This window comes from Caenorhabditis briggsae (assembly GCF_000004555.2).
Source record: "Caenorhabditis briggsae complete genome, chrV, whole genome shotgun sequence".
NCBI lineage: Eukaryota > Metazoa > Nematoda > Chromadorea > Rhabditida > Rhabditidae > Caenorhabditis > Caenorhabditis briggsae.
In genome coordinates, this window is record NC_013488.2 from 14,356,867 (window position 1) to 14,373,509 (window position 16,643).

The window sequence follows — 16,643 nt, forward strand, 5'->3', positions numbered from 1 at the left end:
ATTTTTAAAGAAGAAGATGAAAAAAAGAAGAGATAAGATAATGCTCAGTATGAAAGAATGACTGGTTTAAATGGGACGGGATGCGTGCGGAGTGGAAGAGATGGGCGGTGCCCCAAAGATTGGTTGATGAAGTGAGGCCAATTAATCTTGGCACGAAGGAAGGCATGAAAGAAAAAGAAGAAGATGGAGGGGATGGGATGAGGAGGTGACAACTGGCAAACAGATCGGTGAAAAAATGAACAAAAACCAAGAGTAGATGGGATAGGTGAGCAGTTGGAGGCGGAAAAATAATAGGGCATGCAAGAAGAACGTGGTAAAAAATGAGTCAGGGTTCATGTGATTTTCGGGAGATGCCAAAGTTCGAAGGAACTTCTGAAAGCTCTGAATTTCAAAACTTTTACCAGGAGGACAAAAACAATCTAAGTTGTGGACTTCCTGGTAGTACCTTCTGAAATTTTTCTGACAAAAAAACTAGAAACACTCTATTTTATCAAATATGTTTATGATAGATACAAAAAGCCAAGCTGTTTAGGATAAACGCCGGTGGCCGTGGCCGAAGGCCCCCACAACGACAACTACAGTAATCTACAGTAAATTTTCTCGTTATCATCACTTTTCGTTGAATTTTATGTTATTTTTTAACCTTTTAATAGCGAAAATCAAGATTAAAAACAAAATTTATTAGGCTACGGTAGTTGTCGTTGTGAGGTCTTCGAGCAACGGCGTTTCACATATCCGATGTTCCGTATCAGAATAATAAATTGTTCAATTTTTAAGAGGCTAGAAAACTTCAATACAGACACCCAACACTTCGAAAAATTTGGGTGAAGATTTAGAATGGTTCAGACGATCGGTTTAAAGCTTTTGTCATTTTGAATTACTCTAAAAACTTTGAAAAGCTCTTCATTTTCCTAGCTGGGACTTTTCTACCCAGATTCTTCCTCGACAGTTAGTAACACATAGTCTATAAGTTACCCTATAAGCCTATAGTTTCTTGAAGCTATAAGCGAATTAGGTCCTTGTATCTTCTCCAAATATAAAAATGAAAGTAGTTCTAAATAGACATGTCCTGAAATTTTAAGAGCAAAAGGAAAACTTCGTAACATTTTTAAGTTTCACATTTGACCCCGAAAACAGCTTAAATTTGACTCCTCGCGATTTACAGTAACCCGTTCCTAAACCTTTGATCTTGACCATTTGTTGTTGTTGTTGCTCGATTTTCAAATTGACTCTCTCACTTAACAAATACAACGTACATTATCTTCTGTGAATTGGCACCAATTGTTCTTCCTCATCATCATTATTCTTCATTCGAAATGAGCTCCAATTTTCAAGTAGTAGAAGTCACGAAAGAGGAATCAGTAAACAATATTTAGTGGACGAATAGCATCGGATAACTATGAATGGCATAGAAAGTGATACGGAAAAACGGATAAATGATCGGAAGACGTGTTGATCGGGAAGTGATAATATGATAGGCGCCGGGCTGGTGATAAATGCATGTTGCAGAGGAAAAAGTTACGTTCAAAAATGATTTTATGCTGCTTGTTTTTTCGAGAAATTCCCATGCAGCAAAAAATATTGAAAAAGTGATGTCTTATGGTTATGGGAACGATATGGAATTTTGGTTCATGGGAATGCCAGAATCCCTTATGTGCTTCAGATTGACCGAAAAAAAACTATGATCAATAAATATAAAGTTTACTCCTTGAGGTTATGGAACTCGGCTGTCGGCTTGTAAATTCTGGTCAGAAGTTGAAGAGGACTTGTTTTAAGGACGAATATTACCAGGTTCTGGTCGGAAATTTTGGTCGGAAGCCAAAAGTTGAAATACTACTAGGTCGGAACTTTGTCATAAGTTTGTCGTAGTTTGGTCCGCTTCAGTAGCGGTCTTATCCGGAATCTGACCAATCTCCGGCCAGAAGTTGCCATTGACCCGAGAAGAAAAGAAATCGATAAGTTCCTCGAGGGACTCGGAAAGGTTTCCGTTAACATGATTCTTCAACGAGCTTAAAAGTTTCCAGGTCTGGAAAACATTAGTGTCCATTTTTCTACAACAACCCCTGTTTTACAACTGTTGAGATGATTTAATAGCAAACCGAATCTGAGTTCTTTAACCTGAGTTTTGAAAAACCCCAGTTTCCTAAAATACATGGAGATATCATAAAGACATTTTCGCTTGACAGAATTGCAGAAAAAACACAGTACAGGACAAAACTTTTTAATATTTACTTGAAACATTGGAGCATTGGTGACGATTCCTCAAAATAGTTCAAGTCCATTCCAGATATTTCAGGAATTCCGACTCCCGACTTTCGAGTTAGAAAAGTTCATTTGCTGAAATCTCTTGTTAACTCTAAAAATTTCAGAACTTAAAAATATTTTCAGAGGTCTAAAGTTTAGATCCAAACAGAGATTTTTTTCGATTTTCGAAAACACCACAACTAAACTGATAGAAACCAAGAGAAATACAAAAACTAAAATATTAATAATGTAATTCACATTATTCTGGTACGAAACATCGGAGCTGTGGAAGAGAAATGTCGGTAGCCATGGAAGAAAGTCCCACAATGACAACTACCGTAACCTAAAAGTATTTTTATTTACCGAATTTATTGTCTAAAATTTTGTCAGCTGGGGGAAAATGACGACAATATTTGTAGGTTACGGTAGTTCTCGTTGTTGGACAGCCACGGCCTCCTCATGAAAATATGCTGACCGAACTAAAAATCTAATTTTTGTACTCCGATTGTTCGTATCATGTACTCCGAAGATGAGTTTGGTAAACCTGAAACAACATCTTTCTATCAACATTGAATGAATGCTTTCAGATTCAAAAATTTATTAAAGTAATTAATAGAGGCGACGGAAACTCGAGAGCTTTTTTCCCTTTTCTCTGATTTTCGTAGATGAAAACGTTTCAATTATTCTGGAAGGTACTTGAATTGATCCTTGCTGATCCATGACTGAATGATTTGGAAGTCGATTTGTGACCTCTGATGACATGCGGAAAGATCGTAGTTGTTGGAGAACATGCCTCAAATTTCGTTCATTCAATATCTACCAGAATAAAATTAAACTCACAGAAAGACCATGTTGTTCTAACTCCTTGGTTTGCATACTTCTCGCATTCCACAATTCTCTGCGGGCAGTCCCTTCTGTTCAGTTTGTTCACACATTTTTCACCGTATGCAGCGCAAATTTCTTTCTGTAATAGTAAAAGGAAATTATGAAAAAAGGATTGCCCCAAACCAGGATCGAACTGGTGACCTTTAGATCTTCAGTCTAACGCTCTCCCAACTGAGCTATTGAGGCCGACACACTCCATGTTTCTCTAGGAGAAAACGAGGGAAAGGAAATTGATGAACAAAAAGAGATAGGCGTTTCCTCGCCGCAATACTTACAATAGGAAACGAAGGTGGATCGGGCATGGAATAGATGGCCAGAATGAGTGCTAGAAATGTCAGTGTGGAGATGATCGAGTTCATTTCGGATCTGAAATTCAAGTTAACTTTTTGGGAATAGGTAAGAAATTTTCGTTAAAAAAGAGAAATTTGGTTCTAATCAGAAATTGAAGACAGTGTCATTTTTGATACGATTAGTAAACACTTTTATACGCGCACCTTGCTGACCGAATTCAGATGTTCAATTTCAGAATTTCAGAAGATCGACGGTCACTTTCTCCTATTTCGCTCGCCGATTCCGGCTATATTTTGTTGTTGTTTTCAGGAGAAGAAAAGAAAACGAGAAGAAAACAAAATAGAGATATCAATAACATTGAGAAAAAAAGAAGAAGAACAAAAAATAATAGTGGAGGTTGTGATCGGGAAAAAAGAGAAGAGATTGTTGGTTGAATGGACACTACATTTGCAATGTGTGATCATCTTCTGGCAAAAAAAATGGAAAGTGACTTGGTCACTTTCTCGTGTGGATTTGTGATATAGCTGGGTGGGAAAAAAAGAGCGTTCCGGTTTTGAATAGGAACGTCAGAAACTGGATATAGTCTAGCGGAGGAGAGGGGAGGATAACGAGTGACCTGTGGATGACATTTTAATGTGAACTAATAATGGATAGTCAGGCGGTAGTGTAATTGGACTAAATCAGAAACAAACTTTGGATAGGTCTGACTATAAGATTCAGAATGTTACGAATTTTTAACCCGGAGTCTTCTATTTATGCATCTTTGCCGTCTGGGAACCAAGTCACGGTTCCCATGTGGGCGGCTGGGAACATAAAGAATTATTTCCTTTCTTTTTAAAGGTTAAACTGTATGAAATGGTTAGGAAAATCTGGAGAAAACAATATTTAATTAAATAAATATTGTCAAATTCGTCAGATCTCATCAATTGGGTTTCATGTTTTCCATGGAAAAACATTTGAAAACATCACAAGGTTTAAATTGTTAAAATTAGATGTTCGTCTTGTATCCAGTTCAAAAGATCACGTTTTTCAGCGAATATGACAACTTATAATTTCATTAAATTCCTGACCGGGCAAAAATCATGACCACAAGTTCAATTAAGTTGATAAACAGTTCTTCTTCTAATAGAAGCCCACTTACAAGAGAAACTTTGAGCTCAATTATCTCGATTCCTAAACGAACAGAAAAAATGTGTCAACTAATAAATTACTTATCATAATATCAAAAATATTTTATCAGTTGACAAAATTTTGATATCGTTTACAGGAATCCAGATAAATGACCTCAAAGTTGACTATATTCATTTCCACACATCTGCCAGCTGATCCCGATTGCTTTTAGTTTTTTTTAAATGTTGTGACTGAAAGAATTCCAAATGACGTGACCTATCACACTTGAAATATGCAGACAACACTGCCAACGCTTAACCTATACAACCTGCAAAGAAGTGATAACATCCAGAAGCTCACAGGCCCCTCGAAGCGCCCATTTCACAATTTTGTCGTTTATTGGAAAAAGCAAGGAATCTCGACAGCACAAAAAAGTCAATTTCGAGTCAAAGAAAAGATAAAAATGAGCGAAGAGAAAAAAGTTCCGCCCGTAAATCGCCTTCATTGTTTCTGAGAGTCAAGAAGACGTTGCGTCAAAGAAGTCGTGAGAGTCATGACGGAAAGAAGAAAACCACGACGTCCAAGAATTCGGAGTGAGTTGGAAACTAGAATTCTATGAATCTATGGTAGAATTTTCAGACGATCAAAATGGGATTTCCCTTCGAGATTTCTCAAATCGAAAATGAGAAATCGGAAGAGATCGTCCGACAGAAATAAGAGTATTTGCAGTAGAACACAGAAGACTAATTCGGTAACTGAAAAATTAATAATTAAAATCTGGATATTCATTTTTAGAAGGAAATGAACACAAGCAGAAGCAGCCATTCTCGAGAAGCTGATTCGAAAAGTCGGATGGAAATCGTTAACAGGTCGATTGATTTGGAAGAAGACGTCGGGACACCATCGTCGACTGATTTGATGGCTGGAATAAGGAGAGAAGAGATGAGAGAAGCGGAAGAGAAGCTGAAAATGAAGATGATGTTGGAAGAAAAGAAAAAAGAATAGAAGAAATTAGTGGACAAAAGAGAGGATAAAAAAGAAGAAAAGAAAGAAGAAAGTAAAGAAGAGAGGAAGGAAAAAAAGAAAGAAATGAAAAAAGAAGGATCGAGAGAAAATGTTGATACGAAAGCAGAAGATGATGAAAAAACTGAATTTCATGCAGTGCCCAAACCAAGGACAAAGTCTTGGATGGGAATGGAAGCGGCTCTGAACTTTTTCAACACTCATAACGGTAAAGTTCTGTGGGATATTACTGATAATAAAATAATTTGAATTTAGACATCCTCAAAATCCGAGAGGAGTACACCTTTCTCGACTCTCTGACTTCCAACAAATCAACTGAAGCATTTGATGCTAACAAACAGAGAAATCGTGATGGGGTACCCTAACAATTGACATCTATCCAACTAATTCATTTTTTCAGTCCCCAAAAATCTACGACGACAATCGTGTGAAGCTGAACCGCCCAGGACATGACGATGTCAATTACATTAATGCCAGCCATATCCATATGAAATCGGTAACAAAATACAGATTTGAATAGCTCAAAAACCAAGCGTTTTCAGTTCAAACACAAATTGATTGTCGCTCAACTACCGCAATTTGAGAATGAGAGTTTTGTGGAAGATTTCTGGCATATGATCTACCAAGAACAGATCACTCTTGTTTATTTAATGGTTCCTGAGAAGGCGTTGAAAAATACTCCGACCTCGTTATTTAAAGAAGACTACGGTACATATGAATACGTTGGAAAAATGTTCATCAACAATCGGAGAGCCGACGTGGCAGGAGATCCAAAAGAGTACACAATCGAGGTTCTTCTTGAAGGAAATTCAGATTCTGTTATGTGTCAAGTACACCATCTCTCTGGCAACACTCTCAACAACCGTCCAAAACTCGTCCAATTATCAAAATGATTCATCAGTTTCTTTCAGAAAAACAGGTATATATCAAGTTTTAGGTCAAAATTGAAAAATGAATGAGTTCAGATCCAAAACGCAAACGTCTGTGTGGTTAGTGTTTTTGGTTGTGGCCGTGCGTGTACTTTTATCGGAGCTCTCTACGCCATCAGTCAGCTTAACAGCGGAATGGAACCAAATGTAATCTCACAGGAGATTTTACTTTTTGTAGATTTCGAAGTTTTAGATTTGCGAAATAATGGCAGACATCAAGCAGCAACGTCCAAGTGCCATTGAATCCTTCACCCAATATGCTGGAATCTATGCAATTGTTCTCGATTACATTTCTGTAAATTTTGTGTTCCGAAATTATTTTAAAATTTTCCTTATTTCAGCGCAAAAGAGGAAGTAAGAGAGATCCAATTAACAAGGACATCAATCGTTTCATCGATGAGCTCACTGAACTTTCGCCGGCTGTTTCTCCGACAAAAGAGAAACCATTGCATTGAACTGATAGATTTTTTGTATTTGCGTTTAATGAATCGTTTTGCTAAAAACTTAATTTCTGAACATCGAATTTATTGAGAACAAATTGTTTCTTACTGTATTTCACTGATATTGTATTCTCTCGCTCCCACTATTTTTTGTTCTCGTTTCCCCCTAAAATTCGTCCACACCTCTTCTCATTAGAGCGTATCCGCATACCACATCAGTTCGAATCCTGTGGAATTATTGTTCAGAAAAATAAGGATCAGAAGTTCATCAGAAGTTTATCAAATTTCTTATAAAAGTTTATGAAACTTTTCAAGAAATTTCCTTATCTATAGAGAATTAGTCAATTCATTAGCACCATACACCAACTCTCTTTCCAAAAAAGACCTTTCCCCTTCTCCCAATAATACCCCATCCATGACCAAATTGCTCTCGTGTTCTCTATCGTCTCTTCATCATCAATCATCTCTAATTTCGTTGTCTGTCTATGTCTCACTCTTCCCCATTCTCTCTATTTTACCTTCCATTCGAACGTGTCTCTAGCCATTTCTCTCATCTGCGAAAGAAAAAAGAAATCGAGGTTGAAAAAGTATTTGTAACTTCGCTTTGAAACTACGTGAGTCTTATCAGCAGAATATGGTTGAAAATGTCTATAAATTTCGTCGAATCACTCAGAAAATCGGCAGTTTCCCGGTTCTTCACCTCTCTCTTAATTTTCCACCCCAACACGAATCATGATAAGTGTATTCAAAAGGTGTGTGCCTTCTTTTTCTTCTCCGTGTACACTAACTCTTGTCTTTGTTATTATTCTGTTGATTAACCAACCACAATCTGCCAATTCTCAACTATTGTCTCCCGATTTCAGAGCCATGAGCACCAATAATTTAGTAACACCGCAATGGTTGCTCCAGAATCTGAATGTGAGCCTTCCAGTGAAGATTTCTAAAAAATAGGACTCGTTCCAGAAAGTCAGAGTCATCGACGCCACGTGGATGCCTGCAGATGCCTACGCAACAGAACACATCCCTGGAGCCGCCCATTATTCGTTTGATTACGCTTACTTCAAGTCAGAATACATCAAATTTGACCTCTATCCACCAGAAGTTTTCCAAAAATACATTCGTCTGTTGGGAGTGAATAACAATGATCAAGTGGTCATCTACAGCAGAGGAGCTGCGTCTGGGATGATGTTTGCTTCAAGAGCTTATTGGACTTTTAAGGTATGAAAATTTTATTCGTTTCGTTCGCAAAAAAACATTAAGAGAATCATACAAGGGGATTTTAAGATTATCATTTATCTTCCACTGTATCCATTTTGCCCGAGTCCACTGTTTGAGGAGAAGCTTCCTTGTCCACCGAATCCCTGATTTCGTCCAAACATTCCTGTTTGACCAGATGTTCCTTGATTGTTTGAGCTTGATCCTCCAAATCCTGATTCCATTTGACCGCTTGAGCTAGTTCCACCAAATCCACTTTGACCACTGAAACCATTTTGGCCAAATCCACTTGATCCAGATTGTCCACTGAATCCTGATTGACCACTCTGTCCACCAAATCCAGAACTCATCTGATCGCTTGAGCTGGATCCTCGAAATCCACTGAATCCATTTTGGCTTCCCTGACCGTTCCGTCCACCGAAGCCCATTGTCTCAGATGCTCTTTTGCTTCTGAAGTTCTTGTTTCTGCCCCTTTTGTTATTTGAATCAAATCCACGTTGTGCGCTTTCTGTGGTCTGCCTGAATCCTCCGAAGCCATTTTGGTTGTTCTGTGCATCGGCACCAGATTCCATTTGTTCGTTTGAGATTGACCCTTGAGATCTACTAAACTCATTTTGGCTAACTTGAGCATTCTGTCCACCGAATCCGTTTGATTCAGATGCTCTCTTGTTTCTGGAGTTTCTGTCCCCGTTTTGGCCTCCATAGCCGGATCCCATCTGACTGTTCGAGTTTCTATTGAATTCGTTTCTTCCATTTCCAATCGCACTGGTTGTTGTAGAAGTTCTTCTTTCTTGTTTGTTAGCTGGAGCAGCCAACGAATATCCCAAGATTAAGAAAATAACAGCCAGTTTAGTAGAAATCATATGGAAATGAATAGTAATTGATGTATTTTCAATTGAAACCATGAACATTATATAGCAAAATGTATGATGGTGATCTTTTTCAGTAATGTTTGCAAATCCAAAAAGTGGTTAGTCACCCGAAAAAATGTTTGTGAACTTTTGGAGAGAACAAGAGAAAAGAAGAGAGTAGAACAGTGACAATTTTGGATTTATGGAAGTCAATGATTCTTTTTTTTCTGGAAATCATTAAAACTATAACTGTTTGTTTATTTAGGATAGTCATCTCTTGTTATTTTGACTCTTATAGTCCAGTGTCAAAAGTTTTCAATTTTACTATTTCAGGTCTACGGATTCACAAATGTGACTCTTCTTAACGGAGGTTTAGATGCTTGGAAGGCTGCTGGAGGTTCAACGAATCAAGAAACCGTGAAGCCCCAACTCGGAAATGTTGACATCCGATCATTGAATTCTGAAATCTTGGCCAACTTTGAAGATATTCCATTCAACCATCTTGCCGAGAAACACGCTGATTACATAGACGCCAGAATCCCATCTCAATTCACTGGACAAGATCCTCTCTCTGCCACATACCCAGGAACAAGTAAGGGATTTTTTAATGTCATGCTTTTCATTTGATCTTTTCAGAAGCGAAGGGATCCCATGTAACTGGAGCTATCAACTTCCCAATGGCTGACGTTATCGGTCCAAATGGTTTTTTGAGTCAAGAAGAAGTGGATGCGAAGATCGCTAAGCTCGGATTGACAGCTGGAAATCAAATCTACGTGGCATGCAACACTGGAATCCAGGCATCTGTCATTTTTACAGCATTAGAGAGAAGTGGAATCAAAGCGAAACTATACAATGTGACCGTCTAGTTATTTAGAGAAAAAGCAAAATTTCGTTTTCAGGGAAGCATGACAGAGTTGGCTTATCGTGCACCGGAACTTGTCAATGCCACTGGAAAGTAAAACTTTTAAATTGGAAATTCTGATGATAACTGCGAATTGTGTATTTTCTATTTTATATTTGTAAATGAACATGTCCTTTCTATAAGATTTACAAAACGGTTTCTTAAAAAAGCACAACGTGTTTTTGATTTTGGTAGTCGTTCAAAAATTGAGTCCCTAAAACACTGTTAACAGTAGTCATAATTATTGCTTCCTCTTGCAATTGTCCTGTTTATGTCGTTTATATTGTGATGTTTTTTCTATGCGTACAAAAAACAAAGACAAAAAAATCAGAACCAAATAAAATTTCATATCGGAAAAGAGGATGCACCAGAGTTATGGGTTGTACTCGATTGGGAGGTTCTTGCGACGGACCATTCCGTCTCCCTGGAACCATTCACGACGGAATTGCTTGGCGGCGCCGTCTGGAGTGTTGGATACAGTCGTTGTTGGTGTCCTGGAACGATAACGATTATGCAGATAAAAAAATTGGAAGGAAAAATTAATTCGAAAATAAAGAAAAACGAAGAAGGAAAAAAGAAAAGAATAAAGGGAAATGAGACTGAAGGGGAAAAAGGGGGGAAAGGGGGAAAATGAGAAGGAGTAAATTAAACAAGACTTCTAAAACCAACCTCTTGTCCGAAAGCGAAAGCATCGCAGGAGACAGCGAGAAGCACAGCCTCCTTTGGGTCGAGAACTCCACATGGTGGGTCAACTCCGAGTCTCTTCATGTTGGTTGTCTTGATTCCATATCCGATGCGACGAGCAGAGGAGTTGATCACCAGTTACATCGATGTGATTGGTGTGCTTGTCATCATACGGAGCGTTGAAGACGATTTTGGCGTTTGGTTGGGTCTGAATGTCTCCTGGTGGGACGGATTGAGCCATGGCCATCTGTAGAAGGAGTCGTTAGAACTCAGTGAAGATTATGCAGATTTCGACTGCTTTTATACAGATTTCTTATGAGTGCTCTAGATCTCTCCTTCAGATATTGGAAAGATAAACGTAAAGTTCACGTTGAAATTTTGAAACTTTGAAAAACGTATATCTTAAGACAAGTCATGTGAGAGAAGGCTTTTTGTGACTGTAGTAATTCCATGTTCTAAATTCCAAAATTCCGAGATTTCAAGATCTCAAAATTCGAAATTCAAGAATTCTGAAATTCCTAAATTTAGAAATTAGAAGATTCAGAAATTGAGAAATTGTCAAGTTCTAAAATCACAGTTCCAAAAATTCTGGAATTTGAATTACCGCCCTTTTCTCTAATAGAAGCCCATGGAGCTTCAATTTTTTGAATCATCTCGTGTGGGCTCTATTAGAGGAAATACGGTGCTTCAAATGCATAGTTTCAAATATTCAGGAACTCTAAGGGTTTCAAGTTCTTAAATTCCCCAATTCTCGAAACATTTTTTCAGACATTCAAAATTTAGAAACTCCAGAGATTTTGAATTTTGAACATTCTAAAATTCGGAAACTCAAAAGTTAACTTTTGGTAAGTTGTCAATTCGAAAATTCAGTAATTGAGTAATTTGTTTCGATAAATCAGAATTTCAGCAACCTAGATTTTGTAAATTCGGAAGTTATCAAATTTTTGGAGATTCAGAAAGTTCAGAACTTAAGAAAAATCAAAATCTCAGAAAATTGGTTTCGAAAAATTCAAAAATTTTGATATTTGGAAATTGAAAGATCAGAAATTTGAAAATTTTGAGATTTTCAAAGATTGTTGTAAACTACAGTCTAAAAAAGTCGTCTCACACATGACTAAGATTTACGTTTTTCATAGTTTCAAAATTTAGACGTAAACTTTATTCTTATCTCCTTAAAATATGAAGGAGAGATCTAGAGCACTGATAAGAAATCTGTATAAAAGCAGTCGAAATATCCATAATCTTCACTGAGTTCTAACGACTCCTTCTACAGATCTCCATGGCTCAATCCGTCCCACCAGGAGACATCCAGACCCAACCAAACGCCAAAATCGTCTTCAACGCTCCGTATGATGACAAGCACACCTACCACATCAAGGTGATCAACTCCTCTGCTCGTCGCATCGGATATGGAATCAAGACAACCAACATGAAGAGACTCGGAGTTGACCCACCATGTGGAGTTCTCGACCCAAAGGAGGCTGTGCTTTTGGCCGTGTCTTGTGATGCTTTTGCCTTCGGACAAGAGGTTGGTTTCAGATTTCGACTTTTTTCATTTTCCCGCTTTCCCCCCCCCCCCCCCTTTTCCCCATCAGTCTCATTTTCCTTTATCCTTTTTCCTTATCTTCAAATTCATTTTTCATAAAGATAATTTCCAGGACACCAACAACGACCGTATCACCATCGAATGGACCAACACCCCAGACGGCGCCGCAAAGCAGTTCCGTCGTGAATGGTTCCAGGGAGACGGAATGGTCCGTCGTAAGAACCTCCCAATCGAGTACAACCCATAGACATTAATCGGTCAAAATAAATTTTTTTCTGATGCTTACTTGTTTCATTTGTCCCACAAACTTCTACAATTATGGATATATGCGACCCTGAGATTCTGAAACCCTGCAATTCTGGAGTTGTGAAAATTTGAAAGATCGGAAAATCTAAACATTCGAACTTGTGTGGTTCGGGAATTCTGAGTTTTTGAGATTCTGAAATTTCGGAACTTCGAAACTTCAAAATTCTGTTCAGTTATTCACACTTCCTGTTGACCAGACATGATACATTTATTTTAAGAAATAAAAAAAACCTTATGGGAAATTGTCCCCACAGTACTGTCTAGAACAATTGGCTTCCCTGTTTATAGCTCACTATACGACTCCACCCTGATAAACTTCCTCTTACATCACAAAGCATCATGAAAAAATCAACAGAACCGTCGGTTTCCCAGAATAGCCTAAGCCGCTTCTGACACCAGCAGTTCGATATAATCGTACGATCCTTCGAGAAGATTCTGATTATCCTCTGTTATCCTAGACATGCGTCTTCACTCCTTGGGGTCAGAGTGGATTATTTCAGATGAAAGTAGGACATTGATGTCATAGTTGTACAGCCTATTCAGATCAAGATGAATAGAGAGCATTACCGATGACGAAAGTAGGAAGGAGGGAATTTTCATAATAAATATAAAAGAGAAGATGAGGATGTATAGATCCTACTACTCATAGCTTGAAGAACTTTAGTTCATTTTTCAGTCTTGAGCCTGATAGTGAGGCTCACTGTTATTGGCTCTTACACTCCTTGATTTTTGATCCAGTAAAAAATATTTGGAATTTTTCTCAATCCTATTTTTTGTGTTATGATATTTTTATGAAAGCGTCAAATAAGGATAAATAAATGTTCGTTTTCTGAAGACCTTCAAGAATCAGTTCGAGTTCGAAATTTTTCTTTTAAAAAAATAGAAAACTAGTAATAAAACGAACTGGAAACCTCATAAAAGCGTTCGAAAAGAGGAACCTTCAATAATTTTTTTCCGAAATTTGATTTTATAAAAATTCAATTACTATTTTCCATAATTTTAGCGGGCCAGGCCTGGCCGCTGTTTGTACAGAAACAGATTTTTTCGGAAGATTTTTCGAGAATTCGATAATTTTTTTGAGAAAATAATCAACAATGTTGAAACCTTTCAATGAAAAAAGATGTCCCAAGCCTTGCCCCTAGCTCAGGACCGGTTCGGACCAAAAAATATGCTATTTCCGTTTCCATATTTACCGTATATTTTCTAATAGAAGCCCACTTAAACCGTCACCTTTGAGCTCAATTATCTCGGCCCCTTTAAAAGATTTCAAAAATTTATCAACTGATAAATTGGTGATTTTATGATAAATAATTCATCAGTTGGTTACTTTTTGATATCTTTTATAGGGATCGAGATAATTTAGCTCAAACTTGACTGGCGGAATTAATTTTCAATTTTTTTGAATTAAAGGTTGCTCTGAATATCCAAGACTAAAAAGTTGAAAAATCACAAATAAGAACTCACTGGGAGTTACGCTAATCTCCTTCTATTTCCGTACTTCCTCAATCGACGTCATCTAGATTTATATTCCTAAATTCCAAGTTTTCCTCCACAAAATTATTCAAAAGTTGTCCGTATATTTCTCGAAGATGTCTCATTTGAATCTATTTTTGTCTTATTTTCCAATCTAAATCCACCCTCAATCTTCTTCTCGCTCCTCCCCCGAATGGCTTGCTCACGTATTTACATCTTCAGAGACCCATCTCTTCTATTTAAATTGTCCATTTTTCTTCCTGGCACAATACCTATCGAATCAGTTCTCTGACTCACTTGTTAGTCTATTTTTCGATAACAAAACTTTAAATTGTGTGCAAAATAACAACTACCGTAGTCCATTCCAGAAAAGTGATAACATTTAAAAGAAGTTTTTTTCTTGCTAATCAGATATCCGGTCTGAGGCGGAAATGCATCCAGCTCTTTTGCTCGGTTTGACGCGCGAAACGAATCCAATCGAATCATTCGAACCGAATTCTGGAAATTTCTGAAATGCTGAACTTCTTCCGCATTAATCAAAAATTTTCAGATGATGCGTTCCTAAAAAAGTTGTTTCTATAAATATAAGAAGCTGACTTATTCTAGATTCACTTCGATGAGTCTATGTTTGCAAAAGTTGGTAAACAAAAATTCATTTGTTTTGGATAATTTGAGAATTAGTAAAGACAAGACATGTTACCGTATTTAAAGGTGGGGGGACATGAAAAAAATAATGTTCTCGAAATTCCGTTCAACGATGCCCCTCGAGGAGTTGAACTTGTGAGGGCGATGATTGAGGGTGCGGCGCCGCTACCGACTGAGCCACGCGTGCAAAGAGAAAACGCATACCCGTTTGCATACATAAAGGCGAGGACGACAGATGTACGCAGAGTGACATTAAGCGTTGTACACCGTGACGGTAGAATGCATACTCTAGCTACAAAAAAACTACGAAAAATCTCCTGCCCCCCCCCCCCCCCCCACCTTTAAAAAAAGCCCAACCAAACCGATTAATTTGAGCTCAATTATCTCGATTCCTGTGAAAGATATCAAAAAATTGTCAACTGATAAAATGTTTATCGTAAGATAACCAATATTTTGTCGGTTGACAATTTTTTGATATCTCTAATAGGAATCGAGATAATTAAGCTCAAAGTTGACGGTTTGGGTGGGTTCCCGTTAGAGCGCATATGTACATTAATAAAATGTTTGTAATTTTATTGCAAGTATTTTAACAAAATTGAGCTCAATTATCTCAATTCTCGTAAAGGTACAAAAAAGTTGTCAACTAATAAAATATTTAACATAAAATAGGCAATATTTTATCAGGTGTCAATTTTTAAATAACTATCATAGGAGCCGAGATAAATTAGCTCAAAGTTGACTGTCTGGGTCGGCTTAGACGAAATAAGGTGAATTATCCATAATTCGAAGCGTAGAACCTCTATTCATCTATAGTAAATTTTCTTCTAAACTCTTGAGAAGTCTTGAAAATCGAGAAGATAACGATATTACCCAAATATTCAGCTCCTAAGTTTCTGGATGCTCTGAAATCCTAAATTTGGATTTTAAAAAATTTCGTATTGTTCATTGTCTTCTTAAATATCATTCCCAATAAATCGTATAGTAAACCTTTTCCAGCTCAAAAAGTTTCTCCTTGGATTAGTTCATATATCTAATCCCATAGTCATCCATCCATATCACATCATCATCCTTATCCTTCTCCTCCCTCTCTCGATTCCTAATTTGTTTTAATTCTCACCCTCTCTCCCTTATCATTGACGCATTTGCTCCATCTCTAACTCTCTAATTCATCCTATCTCGGGATTCCTCGAAGATTTATCAAAAACTTTTATATATTCCTTATATTTTTATTTCCCACTGAGCTTCCCGAAGACCTCACATGTCCTATTTCTTCGGAAGAAAAAAAAACAGAATCTATCTCCCCCAATGGGATTATATAGCTAGAAAAACATATTTTCACTGTCTATCAATTGTTATTCTTCCTTTTTTCTTCTTCTTATAACCTATCTAATTCCTTTTTTGATACTATCTCGATTGTTTTCGTTTGAACACCCCGCCCACTTCTTTTTTTCTATTATTCTTTAATTTTTTTTCTTATTTTCAGTTCAGTCTTCTGCAAAACAATATGTCAATCCTGTACGAAGACGAATACGTCCGACTTGGACAGTTCACTCTTTTTGTGAAAAATTATCATTTCCCAACCAAAAAGACCAAGTCAGTATCATTGGAAGCAATCACCACACTCTGGTTTGAGGTGAGAAACTAACTGAGATTTAATTCAAAAAAATAAAATTTATGATTTTCAGGAACAAGAGACATGCAAAAGCACGACTACAAAAATCTGGGGAAAAGCTTCAGCAGCCAGCATATACTGGGCATTGGACGTGAAACGGTACGGGGGGAAAGGATTAATGTTTCAGGGATTAGATCGGAATAATTTGTTTAGTGGATGTGTATTAAGTGATTCCTGAAATGTTCCAGATCCTTGGAATAAGAGACTTTTACCTTTCATTTCTAGAAATCTAACAACAGTACCATTTAATTTTTCGCCATTTCCAGAAGTCTAGAGATCGGCTATCAAGTTTCCGAATTGAAAATTTTGGAGGATGTAAAACAGACCTAGATTGAAAACTTTGTATTCGCACAATTTTTTGAAAATTCCCAGTTTTTCAGCTATTGCTGATTTCTGAAGCACACCTCCTTTTTGTCCGTTTTTGTACT

At 37.3% G+C, this 16,643-nt stretch overlaps 8 protein-coding genes and 1 non-coding gene across 9 annotated transcripts in view; 5 read left to right on the forward strand and 4 right to left on the reverse strand.

Moving 5' to 3' along the window:
- Positions 1-2,924: 2,924 nt before the first annotated feature.
- Positions 2,925-3,488, reverse strand: CBG04540 (the record flags this gene model as incomplete). The annotated part of the gene is made up of 3 exons (XM_002637711.1): positions 2,925-3,037; positions 3,085-3,208; positions 3,405-3,488. The coding sequence occupies 3 exons, from the start codon at positions 3,486-3,488 to the stop codon at positions 2,925-2,927; spliced, it is 321 nt and encodes a 106-aa protein (XP_002637757.1).
- On the reverse strand, positions 3,243-3,315 carry CBG28311. Its single transcript has one exon. It is a non-coding gene (tRNA).
- Positions 3,489-5,718: 2,230 nt separating the features above from the next.
- Positions 5,719-6,937, forward strand: CBG04541 (the record flags this gene model as incomplete). Its single annotated transcript, XM_045238098.1, has 7 exons — positions 5,719-5,761; positions 5,809-5,909; positions 5,954-6,049; positions 6,096-6,428; positions 6,519-6,629; positions 6,676-6,777; positions 6,824-6,937. The coding sequence occupies 7 exons, from the start codon at positions 5,719-5,721 to the stop codon at positions 6,935-6,937; spliced, it is 900 nt and encodes a 299-aa protein (XP_045092705.1).
- Positions 6,938-7,789: 852 nt separating this feature from the next.
- On the forward strand, positions 7,790-8,146 carry CBG04542 (the record flags this gene model as incomplete). The annotated part of the gene is made up of 2 exons (XM_002637713.1): positions 7,790-7,840; positions 7,886-8,146. 2 exons carry the CDS (start codon positions 7,790-7,792, stop codon positions 8,144-8,146), a joined length of 312 nt encoding a protein of 103 aa, XP_002637759.1.
- Positions 8,147-8,214: 68 nt separating this feature from the next.
- Positions 8,215-9,000, reverse strand: CBG04543 (the record flags this gene model as incomplete). Its single annotated transcript, XM_002637714.1, has 1 exon — positions 8,215-9,000. The coding sequence occupies one exon, from the start codon at positions 8,998-9,000 to the stop codon at positions 8,215-8,217; it is 786 nt and encodes a 261-aa protein (XP_002637760.1).
- Positions 9,001-9,200: 200 nt separating this feature from the next.
- Positions 9,201-9,947, forward strand: Cbr-mpst-3 (the record flags this gene model as incomplete). Its single annotated transcript, XM_045238099.1, has 4 exons — positions 9,201-9,239; positions 9,322-9,580; positions 9,625-9,842; positions 9,888-9,947. 4 exons carry the CDS (start codon positions 9,201-9,203, stop codon positions 9,945-9,947), a joined length of 576 nt encoding a protein of 191 aa, XP_045092706.1.
- Positions 9,948-10,234: 287 nt separating this feature from the next.
- CBG04545 lies at positions 10,235-10,657 on the reverse strand (the record flags this gene model as incomplete). The annotated part of the gene is made up of 2 exons (XM_045238100.1): positions 10,235-10,383; positions 10,555-10,657. The coding sequence occupies 2 exons, from the start codon at positions 10,655-10,657 to the stop codon at positions 10,235-10,237; spliced, it is 252 nt and encodes an 83-aa protein (XP_045092707.1).
- A 1,195-nt stretch (positions 10,658-11,852) lies between these two features.
- Positions 11,853-12,366, forward strand: CBG04546 (the record flags this gene model as incomplete). Its single annotated transcript, XM_002637717.1, has 2 exons — positions 11,853-12,101; positions 12,232-12,366. The coding sequence occupies 2 exons, from the start codon at positions 11,853-11,855 to the stop codon at positions 12,364-12,366; spliced, it is 384 nt and encodes a 127-aa protein (XP_002637763.1).
- A 3,681-nt stretch (positions 12,367-16,047) lies between these two features.
- CBG04547 overlaps positions 16,048-16,643 on the forward strand; it is a gene marked incomplete at both ends in the record, with an annotated part of 1,277 nt that continues 681 nt past the window's right edge. Inside the window, 2 exons of the mRNA XM_002637718.1 lie at positions 16,048-16,176; positions 16,229-16,314. Of these exons, the coding sequence (XP_002637764.1) occupies positions 16,048-16,176; positions 16,229-16,314 (215 nt within the window). The remainder of the gene's footprint in view (positions 16,177-16,228; positions 16,315-16,643) is intronic.